The sequence below is a fragment of the Poecilia reticulata genome, chromosome 4 (genome assembly GCF_904066995.2).
Source record: "Poecilia reticulata chromosome 4, P_reticulata-male-v2, whole genome shotgun sequence".
NCBI classification, from domain to species: Eukaryota; Metazoa; Chordata; class Actinopteri; order Cyprinodontiformes; family Poeciliidae; genus Poecilia; species Poecilia reticulata.
In genome coordinates this window covers 10,330,360-10,345,001 of record NC_088833.1, presented here as the reverse complement: position 1 = coordinate 10,345,001, position 14,642 = coordinate 10,330,360, and the positions used below count along the sequence as shown (strand labels likewise).

At 34.5% G+C, this 14,642-nt stretch overlaps 1 protein-coding gene and 1 long non-coding RNA gene across 3 annotated transcripts in view; one reads left to right on the top strand and one right to left on the bottom strand.

Moving 5' to 3' along the window:
- LOC145551422 (uncharacterized) overlaps positions 1 to 14,642 on the top strand; it is a 116,639-nt gene that overhangs the window by 81,709 nt on the left and 20,288 nt on the right. The gene's annotated exons all lie outside the window — the stretch shown is intronic.
- Positions 1 to 14,642, bottom strand: part of rgs8 (regulator of G protein signaling 8) — a 32,443-nt gene that overhangs the window by 3,027 nt on the left and 14,774 nt on the right. For both annotated transcript variants that reach the window (XM_081606179.1, XM_008406677.3), the window contains exons 2-4: positions 4,708 to 4,818; positions 4,106 to 4,167; positions 408 to 574 (exon numbers count right to left, since the gene is read on the bottom strand). In XM_081606179.1, the coding sequence (XP_081462305.1) occupies positions 408 to 574; positions 4,106 to 4,167; positions 4,708 to 4,818 (340 nt within the window). The remainder of the gene's footprint in view (positions 1 to 407; positions 575 to 4,105; positions 4,168 to 4,707; positions 4,819 to 14,642) is intronic.

Sequence of the window (14,642 nt, the reverse complement as noted above, 5' to 3'; positions counted from 1 at the left end):
TAACATCAATGCAAGCCAATTTTATCTTTCTCAGCTTTTCATGGTAATAAACCTTGCACATCAGCATTTTTTAATGCTTCTATGCAATATTATGCAAACTACTAGAAAAGTAGTATATTTATATTTAAATGTTGCCAAATTTGTAAAGAGAATGCCTTAGTAAATTAAACTGCAAAGCTGTACTTATTGATTGTGCATTAAAAACTTATGTAATGCTCCTGATATAACAACCATTAGGATTAAAGACGGCACACTTTTTTTTTTCCCATCAAAGTAAAACGCAGTGCTCAAGTTCTTAGGTTGACATTTCTGAAATGGAGCTATAACTTTGTCTTGGCCAAAGGAAGACAGTTCTAATAAAGTTTTAATGTTCTATCTGTGAACATCAAAATACAGAGATAACACACCTCTCTTGGTGACTGAACCTCAATGAATTCCTTGAATATCTTGTTTGCTTTTGACACAAGTTTGGTTGAGCTCTTGATTTTTTTGTACTCCTCACAGGCCATCCAAAATTCGATGTTTTCATCGCTGAATTCAGACTTGAGGAATGTTCGAAATGCAGCAAGCCCATCTGCACAAAGATAACACAGACAGAACAAAAACATGTCATGAAACACATACAGCGATTAGGAGATGGCTTCACTGTGATCCATAAAAAGTGCAGCTTGTGTTTAGATTTTTTTTTGATTGCATTTTCATGAAAAGAAGTTGGTCATGCTTTAATTGTTAAAGCAGAAAAAAAAAAACACGCACCACCAAACATGTTTTGACGTTTTAAAATAAGATATGTGATCAGTTAATGTTCTCACAAGTGATGCTAACAGAAGAAGAGCATGTTTTTCTACAAGCTTGTGTCATGCTGACCTTTAATTTCCACCCTGTTCATTTCTGTTGTCTGACAAAGCTAGTAAGCACGAATGGGCTGTTTAGCCAATTGTATAGTAACGCAAATGGGCATAGGAGGATGACAAGAAACACAGTGTGGTTTAGAATATAACCCTCCTGTTATGTTTGTTTCTGAGGTACAGCAATAAATTTCCTGGGTCAATTTGACCTGTGGAGTGTTTAATCATGCAATAGTGTCAGAAACCCCCCCAAAAATCCTCCAAAAATATATTTGTGTCTGATTATTAATTCCAATACTAACCATTTCGATCAATATTTGTGCAATGATGTTTTTTTTATTTTTTATTTCTCACAAATAAAGGATCAATGACAGCAGTTTACTTATTTGGACATAAAAAAGCTAATTTACATTTTTTATGTCCACTAAAAAAAACCTACGCACAAAAAAACAATAATTATCCTGGAAATTGATCTTTTGTAAAAAAAAAAATTATATTACATTTGGAATTTCTTTCTTCAAGGTGTGATCTTTATAATTGAACGTGAGACACATATCCTGTTCTGGGTCAAATTGACCCATTGTTTAAAATCAACACAAATGAGTCATGCAGAGTATTTATGTTTCCCTCTCCACTTCTGCTGAGTGTCCACTCAGTGTGGGTTGAGTTTGCCCACGGGAATAGAAAAGGTTCCCATCAAAGCTGTATGAACGCCTGCTTTCTCGCAGTTTCCTTGTGAAGTAAAGAGAATAGTGAGAAAGTGGGCTTGTGTGTGTGCAGGTGTGTGTGTGGTGTGGTGTGTATGTTTTTCCCTTTCAACTTGACTGCCGGGTCAAATTGACCCAAAAAGTATCTATGTGATATGTAGACACAGGGGGGGGGGTTGCAAATGTGTAAAATGAACCATTTTCAATTTATATCTAGAGTGTACCTATTAAGAAAAATAGAACAAAGTTTCATGCAGAAGAAATGCTTCCAACTATTTAAAAAAAAAACAACAACTTTAAAACGAGTCAATTTGACCTGAAACAAAACAGGAGGGTTAAAGTTCCACATGTGTTGTGACCAACAATCATTCTTCTTCTTAGATTAAAATGACCCAACATCACATGTAAGGGTTGTATTTTTAAATTAAACAAAGTGCCAAAAGTGTAATCAGAAATTATACAATACACAGAGACAGTAATGGTTTATGGCTGACAATTTCCTGTCCTGAAAGTGAAGCTCATTACATGAGTTTGTGATCAAACATCCAAAAGTGCTTATTTATGTAAAATCAACAGCTTGCTCTGTGGGTATCAGTTTACGCAGAGATGCTGTCAAACTGTTACTATTGTCACTTACAACATAGTTCTCTTGTCTGATTTTGAAGTGTTCAATAATATATGTCACTAATATATATCAGACAACAAAATAGTTCTTTTCTCCACCTTAAGCCAAAGTGACCAAGTCATTTGAGGTAAAATGCTTTTGTTAGCTAAGCGTTGCATCAGAATATGTTCTGATTGTTTTTAAAGGTTAGATTGTGGAGCACCGATTTCACAGCTGTAGGCAGCTGAGCGGCACAAAGGGACTAGAACAGACAGTCAAGTTGACATAAGGACAGATGGAGAATGAGCTAAGACAGGAATCCATAGCTCGTTAGAAACAGGTTAAACCTATATATACATTTAGTTGCAAACTGCATGATGATGAATCACTTCTTTTCTTATTACTTTTAATACTTAGAATTGTGTCCTCTATGCCTCATGAGTTCCTCTGTAAATCCTCCTCGCTAACAGAATTCATGTAATTTATCAACTGCATCCTTTTCATAAAAGTGACTGTGCTTGGGAAGGGTTTTGCATACTAATCAAAGCAAAAGAAAGTGTTGTATTGACATAATCTATTTACATTTGACTGAGGTTATGACATAACACAACACTGGGTTAACGCGCAAACAAAATAAGCATGGGACTTTTTACAGAGACAAAAATAGAGATTTTCCCTGGCGCAAAATGATGTGACACACCTGCGTGTCCTGGACAGTTGACTGAGCATTAGCAATGTCCACTACAACATGTGCATGCATGTGCACAGACATGCATATGTGTTTCATAATAAATGCGATCACGCAAGCCTTTATTTTGTTAAATAAATAAAAAGTTGTCTCCCGGCGTGTTTGACTCAAGAAAATTACAAAGTCAACAGGCATTTTTAATCGCATTGCATCAGAGTTGCTGTCTGAATACTTTAAAATAACAAACGGTCTCTCCTGAATGTCTTGTACTTGTCTGAGCTTTCTTTGTCTTTTCCATTTAAAGCTGCTCATGATTGATCTGATTTATTTGCAGTAAAATGTATTCTCTACAGAGCCTCAGTCATTTATTTTATCACATTTAAAGTAAATAACTCAGTTCCCCTTAATAGTTGGCTTGAAAAAACAAACCTTTGTCACTGGTACTGCAATGCTGCACCAAAGTTGTATACTATTTATTTCGCATCAACATGCAACAATAGTTGGATATAAATTTGCCTCACAAAATGCTGCTGGAATTAATAAATACTAAGGTTTGGTGGTTATGGAAGCACAATTTTCCTAATGAGTTTCCAAGGAAGACATTTGGTCAATTTCATTAAATTACTTTTTTTGAAAGATCTCAACTGGTTTGTTTCAACAATAAATTCATATCTATTAAGGCTCTTTTCTCATTTCACTAAAATGAAATTACACAATGTCTGTGTAAATAAGTCTTTATTCATACAGGACACAGGTCACAAACTGATAGTACTTAAAAATGTATCAAATGTTTAGCACAATTGATTTATTACATTGTAACAAATTGATCTTAGGTCTCTGATCATGTCCTTTTTCATTTGTCAGTTCAGCTGGCTTGAGGTCATGCATGCTACGTCACAGTGCTTGTTAACTGAGAATAAACACATGACCTGTCAGTACAGACGGAACTGAGATGATAAGTCTGTCCCAATTTGTGCCTGGTCCAATGGGGAAGGTCAGTGACAAGTATGTGACTCATTATGTAGTTAGGAGCCCTGACAACACAGAAATAAGACGCTTACATAAGAAGAGCTGGAAAGGGGGACGACTGGAGTTAAGTCGTGTCAAGAGGAAGCCTCACTTACAAAGAGAAAATGTATATTATTGCGGGTATATTAAGGTGGCCTTATTATTGTTTTATTTTATTTTTTTTACTTTATATTTAACTTTCTTGTATGATCGTAAATGTTTCTAATAAAGAGCATAAACAGAAACTTACACTTGTGAGCAAGAAGGTGATCAAATGACTCAGACCATCGAACAACTTCGTCTGTTGATAGTCTGAAGGAGAAAAAGCCAAAGAGAACAGACTCATTAAAATGATAACAAGTCATTATGCTTTGATCGATTTTTTGAACCAAACATGAGTCTTGACATTTTGATAAAGGGATTATTTTGTGATCTATCTGCTGCTCTAAATGAATCTTCTTCTCTAGATGGTGAAAGACCAAAACACAATAAATTACATTGAACTTTGTAGTTGCAATATGGCTTTCTTGAATACTCCTGAAACCATGTAACATTTTGTGTCAGTTTCTCCTTGAGTCAAGAATGGTATTTTACAAAAACAGTTCCAATAAATAATCAGAGGAGCTCCAGAGACCAACACTCCATCTGTGGAAATATGGTATTTGGAACAAAACATTTTAAAAAGTTGATGATGCAAATTGTTGGCCTAAAAAATGAGTAATTTACTCTAAAGATCATACTGGCATAGCAAAACACTATATTATGCTTTAAGTGGAATAGTTTTTTCTTTATTGGCCTGTGAAAGTACTTGACAAACAGAAACAAAATGCTGTGTTTGGGCAGCGGACGCACTTCAGACATCTTGCTGTGGTCTCATGAGCAGGAGGCAGGAACTCCGAGAAGTCACTGTAGGAGTCCGATTTTTTGGAGAGACAGCCTAACCTGGTCTTCATGGTGATAAACCTGGTGATAAAACATGTGGGTGGTTCACAAATGACATGCAACATCATATTTCCTGTTTTCTCAAACTTATAAAATATTTTACAGGTAGCATTCAAAGTCATGGCATCTCTATAGCTGTGAATTCCCAAATAGTTTGACTGTAAAGACAGTAAAGTAAAAAATAGGATTTCTTTTTTACAATTTTGTAATTTACAAAACAAGAAATGTTGTTGATGAAAAAAAAACAACTAAAAATTTCATTTTTATACCAGCTAAAATAATTAATGCATTGTACTAAATCGCAATTTGCCTTCATGTAAAACCTCTTATGAAACTAGGCGTTGTTGTGTGGACCATTTAAAAGAAACATTTATTTTAAAAAATGTAATAAAAAAATATTCCCTCACTCCACCTGAGCTATAAATACACTAAAATAAACCATGCCTCCTATTCCCTATCACAGTCTGTCTCAACTCATTTGTACGCCGCTGCTGTCTTGTTCTGTTTGTCAGTGTTCTGCCTGTGGGACACATGGGTCACAGCAGATGGGGCATGACTATAAAGATGCTGCAACACAAGACACAGACTTCTTTTAGGTTATTTGAAACAAAATTAAGTTCCCTTTTTTTCATTTTATTATACCAGTTAATATTTTTCAATTTCGTCCATATGAACTAAACTATGTTGATCTTTGTTTATACTAAAGTCTTGCCATATCTTTCTCGACTGCTTATCAAGGATATAAATGTCAGATACACATAAATTATAATAATAATAAAAAAAACAATCTGAACATTTTAAAAATATGTGTCCATTTTGAACAAATTGTATTTTACTGCTTTCACGAACAGGGGTGCTGTGAAGCTGATCAGGTTTATTTGTTTTTGCAGTCAAACATGTGTACTGAGAGAGAAAGGAAGGAGGGTGGGCAAATTAACAGTTTGGTACATTGTGTGAACAGAAAAAGAACATCAGGGTAGGCTTAAAAACAGAGAAATATACTAACAGATTGGGAAGAAATCATTGTTCAATCAAGACTGTGCTGTCAAATAAGAGTCCCTTCACACACCCAAAAGAGCAAAGAACTTACTAAATGATCAATTAATTTGGAGACTCAAATATAATTGTTCTGTAAGTATTTAAGGATATGCATTTTTATTTGACGTTTTACAATCTGGTAAAGGAAACTTCACAGTCTTTCGAAATTAAATTGCTAAGAGACAGTAACTCCGAGCTCCAATTTTGTTTGTATCAAGAATTTGACAATCAAGGCTTAGATCTTAGCTGGATCAATGCTAAATTAAAATTTAGTTAAATAAATTAGACATATTTTGAATATTTGCTCACTAAAAAGCATGGGAACTATTGAATGCATGTGTGAATTACAATTATAAGACAAATATGTGTATATTTTAGCTAGGTATACTAGATCCACAAAAATACTCAAAGCAAAAAAAAATAGCAGTCCTGTTTTGCACAATTGTAAACATCTGCAAAGTCAGTCAAGTCACATATTCTGCTATGTAAAAAATAGCCTTACAGTTATTAATGAAAATAAAACTACCCTTTTTTTAATTTTTTGTTTACAGATTGCAACATTTTATAAAAAAAGATACACAAGTGATGGCGATTGGTATCTTAGTTATGTGTCACTATTAGATTGAAGTCACTTGTTTCTATCTGAATAATTACATCTGCCTATGATTCTTCCAGTTTTCATATTTTCAAGATAGTGTGAAGATTATAGGAATTCACAGATATGAAAAATCTATGCCTTTTACAGCAGAATATTGCCAATACTAAATTGTATATGTCTTTTGCTTTATCCATCCGTGCATCTATCTTGACACACTAAAAAACCCTGTATTTTATATGCAGTTTGTATGAAATAGTTATCCTTGATCATAAAGCTGCTGCAGAAAAAAAATGAAAGAAAGGACTACTTTAAAGCTTGGAACTTAAATTGGGAACATTGCATCAAATGTACAGTTCATTACACAGCTAAAAGCCATTTACTGAAACTAATGGACTACACCTACCACATAAATTCCAAAGCTTTTAAAATTTTCACTCAGTGTTCCCCACTCAGTCATAAAAGAATGTTTTAATATACTTGTACATTTGAAAAAAAACATGTGCATTTGCCTTCAGACTGGAACAACTGTACGTCAGGTTTTGGTATTAGCTAATAACATGAATTGTTTGTCACCCTACTCTGTGGTCAGGATAACTGAGAGGCATAAATATATCCCCACGAAGAACCTTAGTTTGCGTCACTAAGAGTTAACCCCCTACTATGTTGTACTGTTTTCCAAACCTTCCCTAACCTACTGCATGTAAACCTCACAACACTCAAACCCCTTGTAGCTTGTAAACCACAGCACTGATGCTGTCTGACCCAGAAACACTCATGTTATATATAATCTGTAATGGATAAAACAGATGCAATGAACTAGAAAGGTAGGTTGCTTGCTCATCAGAATGTGTCATAATCTCAAGGCAGACTCACTTCGCTGATGAATAGTTATTTTCAGAGTGCTGCAAAAACAATAGGTAGTGAATAAGTATAACAGATTATGTATAGAAACATTCCCCATCAAAAGATCATAGGAGTGTCACACGATGATTACAGAATATACAAGCAACATAATTGAAAATACTAGTGTATCGTGTGGTGTAAAGGGTTTTTGATCTTAAACAAGGATGTGGAGGAGAAAAACTAGTGCTAGGTATTCCTGCTAGTGATATAAAAGAACATGACAGTCGTCAATTTAATATGCATTCCATTTAATGTTGACATGATACAATTCTTTGAAATTCTCAGCTTTGCAAATTTGTATGGAAATTACTTGTTTCACACCATTACAGCTTAAAAATTAAATATTCCAGACATAATATTGTGATCTAAAATATGTATTGTTATTTTTGATTCACAGATCTACTTAATAATTAGGCAATAAACTAAGTAAAGTCCTATATGAAACTTTTACCTGTTTTAATAAATCTGTGTCCATGGCATGGCAGTGTATATTTTCAAGACTGAAAATGTTGCACAAAACCCAAATTTGCCTTGAAGAGCTTTCCATCTGCCAGATAATACATAGACAGCAGCAACAGGTTGGGGAAGGACAACAAAGTACTACTATTCACTAAAATGTCATGTTTACCAGCATGTCTTTGAAAGAAGTCTAAGCTATTGGGATGTTATAATGGAAGGTTTTTATAGATTGAACATAAACAAAATATAAAATAATAATAAATTCATATCTTGTTACCAGTAAACAGCCTAGAATGACTGCTGGCACATCTGGAAAATCATTCAAGTAAAATGATTGGTTCAACTAAAATTATGAATCCCACTTTAAAACATATTATAGGGCAGTATGTGCTTTTTCTAGTGGACAAGGGCAGACAATACAGTTCATGCAGTTTTATTATTTTTTATTTTTTATGTTTGTCAATCTCTCAATATATCATAATGTGTTTCCTCTGCCTATTTTCTTGGCTTGTCTGTGTGCTAAAAAAAATCAGTCTCCATGGCTCCTGAGTGTGCTGTATGCTGCAGACACGTGCTACTGAGCTATTTATAAAAATCCCTGACATATCCATGTAGTCAGGAGGAAACAGCGCATGTTCTATTCAACCATGCAGTAAGGCCGACTCCTGGAGGAAAAAATTCATCTAAAAACAGCTCCAGCATTCTAATGTCTCAGACATTCACAAGCACTTCTTGTGTTAAAGTATTGGTCAACATTGCCTTGTCCTCTAGTTCCTTTACATGCCCGATGAGTAAACATTATGACATAAAAATTCATGTGTGTGTGTTTTAGCATTTCTCAACTTGTAAAGTCCATTTCTCCAACAAGTACTTAATTATGAGCAATTACTGCCCAAGAAGAAGTGATGTTTTTGTGATGGGGGTTTAGGTGTAGGAAAAAGGTTTGAATTTGTGGTTAGGCATATACTGGCAATGGTTAGGTCATTGAAATGAATGAAAAATGAAGTAAATGTGAAGTTCTTGTGTAGACAGGAAGACATGTGTGTGTGCATGTGTGTGTAAGTTGGGTATTGCCTAACTCAATTCAATACAGGTTTTTAGATCTCCGTCCCTATCCTGTTTTTTTAAATGCTAATGAGAGATATCCTCAAGTTCTGTTCAGTGGATGTGTATTTTAGCTGGTATTTTGTTAAGAGTTCACAACAAATTCCCTCTGAATTCATTAGTGTGACCTGAATTAAGCAATATGCTAATTCACTCTGCAAGATCTACAGCTGAAACTATTTTTTAACCAACAAACTATATTTTCCCTCTGCAGTAAAAAAAAGTAAGATTTATACCACAGACACAAAAGATCGTAATGTATGCAAGGATCCGTATGTGCATGTATTTCCAGTGATGCTGGTTCCCAGAAAAAAGGGTCTGGTTAAAAAGAAAAGTTAACTAAACAGACATGATAGAATGATTGCTACGACTGTGGCTGCATTAGTATTTGTACTATCAGAGTATGATTAGTGGAAATAGAGTATGATCTGTAGTTTTTGTCTGTCATAATCACAGCTGAAATGGGTATGCTTTTATTGATTGGTGGTTTATTTTGAAAGACTGTTATTTTTTTAGAGAGTATTGTTTTTCCACTTTTAGTTTGAATTAATTCTAGAGTGCTCCAGGGCACAAGATGTTCTCTAACAGTGTTAGCTAATCACTGTTCTGCCACACATACGGACATCCTCCTGAAAGATTCAAATGTAACTGAAGTGACTTGCTTGATCACTGATGAAACCCCACAGAACTGGGAAGTCGTTTCATATTGTGTGAAAACAGCAGCCTATCTCTTAAATCATCAGAAAGCAGGGATGGAAAAAAACAAAAGCAGAGTGCATTTTGTTTTTAATTATGCAATATGAAATTTAAATATGAGCCATTTTTGTGGTCAAAAAAGATGAAGAAAAGCTTAAAATAATTGTCTAACACTTGACATTAAATCTCAGGCCTAAAGAAGTAAAAAAAAAAAGAAAAGTTCATCAAATGGTACAAGTTGTTCTTGTGGGGGGTAAAATCAGAGCCAAGTATTCATCAAATAATTAAACATCACAAAATAAAATATCTGACTACAAATTCTAACTTTTCCTGTCTCTGCCTTTCGTTTCCCTGTCAAAGACGTGCCCCACCTCTTGCCCAATCACTACTGGCGCTAGTGCCAGCCCATCTAGCTACCATGTATGGTTTAGGTAGGTGTAACCCCCGCCCCCAAAAAATTAATGTATGAAAGAAAACACATTAAAAAAATTAAACTATTTAGATTTGTGATCACAACAAAATAAACTCCTCTCCCAGTCTCAGTCTGAATGCTCTGCGTAATATCTTGGCTGCTCCAAGGATGACAAATTAGCGGCACCCAAGACCACTGTATTCTTGTGTCCTCTTATTGTTTTGTTGTTTTTTTTATGTTGTACTTTTCTTTTGGCATTTCTGATTTGTTGGCTTGTTTTTACTGTTTTGCTATCTTTCCACAGCAAGTCCTACTTTGGAAATTTGCTCAGCTGATTTGCATTAAATCGTTTACTTCCTCAGCTAATATACTCTCATTTTCAATTGCAGCATTGTGAGTTGAAAATACTTTTCCTCAAATCAGCCAGATAAGCTTCTAGCTTTATGTGTTCTTGTTTGATTTATAGACTGTGTTTGAGTATTGTCATGTTTCCTGTTTTATTTTTAAAAAATTATTTTTATACGGCAGCTTCCTTTGCCTTTGTTTCACGATTTGCATCTCTTCCAGATTTCGTGGCAATTCTCCAACCATCCTAATGTCAATGTTCTCTCCTTGGATCCTATAGCTTACTCCTTTATCTTCACCGTTACGAACACCATTACATCTACAAATCAAATAACAGTTGTGTGTCAGCTGTTGTTAGTGTTTTATTGAGTTAAGAGTGTGAAGACGGTTATACAGACCAATCAAATTTATCATTCAGTCCATCATCCAAGCTTGCTTTATGTTAATTTTTAACTTATCGCTTGATAAAGATGAGGAATTCTTTATCATTTGTTCTCTTTGTGATTGTCTTTGACATACATTTATTATAAAATCATACTTTATGTCATACAAGAAAACTGAGGATCTTTGTCCATTTGTTTGTTTATGAGCTTGTTGCATGAGATAGGGCTGACTTTTTTTTTTTCTAACTACAACTTCCCACACCATCAGATTTTAACGGTCATCTTTACATCTATTGATTAATCGCTTGTTAGGCTTGGAAATTAACTCAGCTACTCAGGATCGGTTTCTTTACTCCCTTGCCAACCACGTGTCTCACTTTCCTGCTTCTGCATGTGATTCAGATCTTTGTCTTCAAACATAATTAGCTTATTATTTTAACTATTGTGAATACGAAGAAATACAGGTGATAAATGCTTCTATCTAAAATAACTGCCTTGTAAAAACATTATAGGTTTTATGTGAAGACAAATAATGAAAAACTATCAATATATTTAGCAAATTAATGTCTTTTTGAGGAGGCTAGAGCTGCTGCACTCGCAAACACATACAGTAATACATTTAAAATGGCTCAAAGTCTGTTTAATTTGGGATGCCAAATTTATGAAGAAGTGAATTTCACCTTAAGCGTTCAATCGATCTTCTTTATACAAGTGAGTTTCTGCTGTTTCCAGACTAATTAAGATGCAGGGTGACTCAGATGAGAGGGACTGAGCAGTAGCTATGCGTTTACAAGACCATGCATGTTTCTTTCCTCCCTGCTGCAAAGATGTCAGTTTTTAGACTTGAGTCACAGCAGAACAACAGCGGTCTTGAACTTGTGTGTATATATACGCACACTGTACTGCACCATAAGCCTGACAACCCACACAAAATATGGATCTAACCATCTGTTACCACCATTAGTAACAACAAAATAGGAAACGGTCTGACTTTGGGTTCTTTTCCATTGTCATAGATATTTTCATATTTTGAAATGTCTGCAGAGACAAATGGTTGACCAATACCATTTGAGCTGCAGAAATGCTAGCTGCTATTCTGATCCTTAATTGCTATTGCTTCCTAGAAAACTTACAGTTAATTTCCTTTGTGCATAATTAAATTTTGCTTCAGAAGATTTTGCACTTGACTTCACTTAAAGACCAATAGTTAATTATTTCTTTTCTCTCTTTTACTTTGAAAATTGTTGAGGTAAAAGTGGAGGGCAGTATCCTGCTAGACTTACAATTGCGACATATTTTTTAAATACATTTTAATTTGATAAAATTAATGTTTCTCTGTGAAATCTTTGAGGCTTGGAATATTGTTTTAAACTTGTCCACAACTCCATCTCTGACCTTTGTGCTGTGTTTCTTGGACTCCATAATATTGATTATTCACTCATGTTCTGTAGCAGATCTACATGTTCTTCACACAACAGCTCCATTTAGAACTCCAATGAAACCACACGGGTTCTCACTATTTGATAATTACGTCACTTCTTGTGACATTTGTTAACACCGAATGTTATTTATTAGTGTCTTAATAAAGTGGGCTTAAATGCAACTGCACATTAAACTTAGCTTCTTAGCCTGTTGTGGCTGAAACAAAATGTAAGATGGGGGAAAATTCAATGGGTACATCAAAATAATGCAAATAAAAGAGCTGCATTTCATGGATTTCTCGCAGTGCAATGTGGTCTAGTGTAAGTCGGTATTTTTTATTTGCATACTTTTGATTAATATCTCAACAATAAATCTGCTAAAAATGTAGAGATATAATATGATTAACTCATGCTTTCTCTGACTCTTTCACCATTTGCAAAATAATGTAAGTTGCTGATTTCCTCTGTTATCTCATATTGTTTCCAGTGTCATGTGATAATGTGCATTGCTGTTTATAGTAAATACAGTTCTGTTGTGTTAATGTTAGCTCCGAAAAGGCTTCTGGGAATACAGACAAATTTGATGCAAAAGATTTGGGGTCAGATATAAATGAGGTTCTAATTCTAAGGTCAGATTATGGAGTTTATGTAATGTTCCTGAGGCACAATTCCTTTTTTATTTTATTTTTGACACCTTGTTATTTTGTTGTTTGGTGAATGTATTAAAAATATCAAAGTGAAAGTGGCAGTTGTGGTTGCTGGTAGGAAATAAAACCGCTGCTAAATATAACGAAGGCAATGAGGAACGGGAGATTAAATTGGTTTTGACATTGCTGGGAACCTTGCTGATGTGGCAACAAAACTGCACCTCTGCTGTTCTTTTTGTTGGTAAGGATGTTAGTAAAATAATGATAATGTTTTTATTATTATTATAACTATTATTAATATTGTTAAGACTTTAAAAGGTCTTAACAATACAGCTATAAACAATGTTTAAAAAAAATCTGACATTTTGTCAGAAATTTCAAAATAGGGTATGCTGAAAGATATAGTATTTTCTCATCATTAATCCTTTCCTTTGACTACACCTGAACTCTTTTGTCTATTATAAAAGTCAACTTGGAATAAAACCAACTGAGGGATTTCAGCCATATAAAAACCTGATATCATTTCATCAAGTTTATTTGCAGAAAAGTGAATTCATCACATATCACAACATCAATATTACACCTCTGCTCCACTGGCCATTTCATTTTCTACTTACTGTACATCAGCATAATCATGCCTAGCTTAAAGCAATATATACTTTATACCACTAAACCAGCACAACATTTTTTTCTTGCCATCTCATAGTGTTGGTCATCATGCTTTTTCTGGTTTTGTTAGCAGTCTGGAATACGGTGGCCGACAGGTGCAAATGCGCAGCAACAGAGAAAACATGCAAACAAAACAAAAAGACACACTCACAAATGAAATGCAGCAAACATAAAAATAGACACAAATAAAATGCAGCAAAGCTGGCTGTTAATGCAGCGGGAGCAGACATGTCCGAAAACGTCGGAGCAATATTGTAATTAAGTGATTTATTGATGAACCGAGCAGATATTTCAGATCTATGCATCTACATTCTCACCTAAAAACATTGTAAAAAATCATTTTGAGTAATTTTAAGTGTAATACAGCAAAAATAATTTTGCCGCCATTGCTGCTTTTCTGAACACCCGTTTTAAAGGATGCAGACCCTAAATTTGGACACCACTGTTTTTTGTTCGACTCCCTCTAGTGGTTTGGAGCACTTCCGGTTTTCAGCACTTTTTGTTTGCATCTTTTCATTTGTTTGCTGCATTTCATTTGTTTGCGTCTCTCTTTTTTCTGTTTGCGTCTTTTTTTTATTTGCTGCATTTGATTTGTGTTTGTATTCTTTCTTGTTTACATCTCTCTTTTTTGTTTGCTGCGTTTCATTTGTGGTTGTATTCTTTTTTGTTTGCATCTCTTTTTTTGTTTGCTGCATTTTATTTGATTTTTGTTTGCGTCTATTTTTATGTTTGCTGCATTTCATTTGTGTGCATGTCTTTTTGTTTGTTTGCATGTTTTCTCTGTTGCTGCGCATTTGCACCTGTCGGCCACCGTACTGCAAAGCTTTAAACATTCTTTTCCCCTTATGGTTTTAATTCTAAATTTTTTTATAGTGGCGCAATTATTTTCCCAACTGGTTTTGTTATCAGCTCTCACACGCTAGGTGAATTAATTACAACATTTTTTGATATATATTTTTTGTTTTGGATTCTCGGCCTTTTTGCATTTGCCATTTGTCATGACAGGATTTTATTCCTTGCATCTTCCTTTGACTGTAATTCTGCTCTCTTGGTTTCTTTTTACAGCATTGCCATCAGTCTATCGTTCCATTTGTTCATTCCTTTACACATTTGTCTTCTATTCTTGTTTTGCTCAGAGTTTTAAAAAATGTAACCCCTTTTATGTAATGT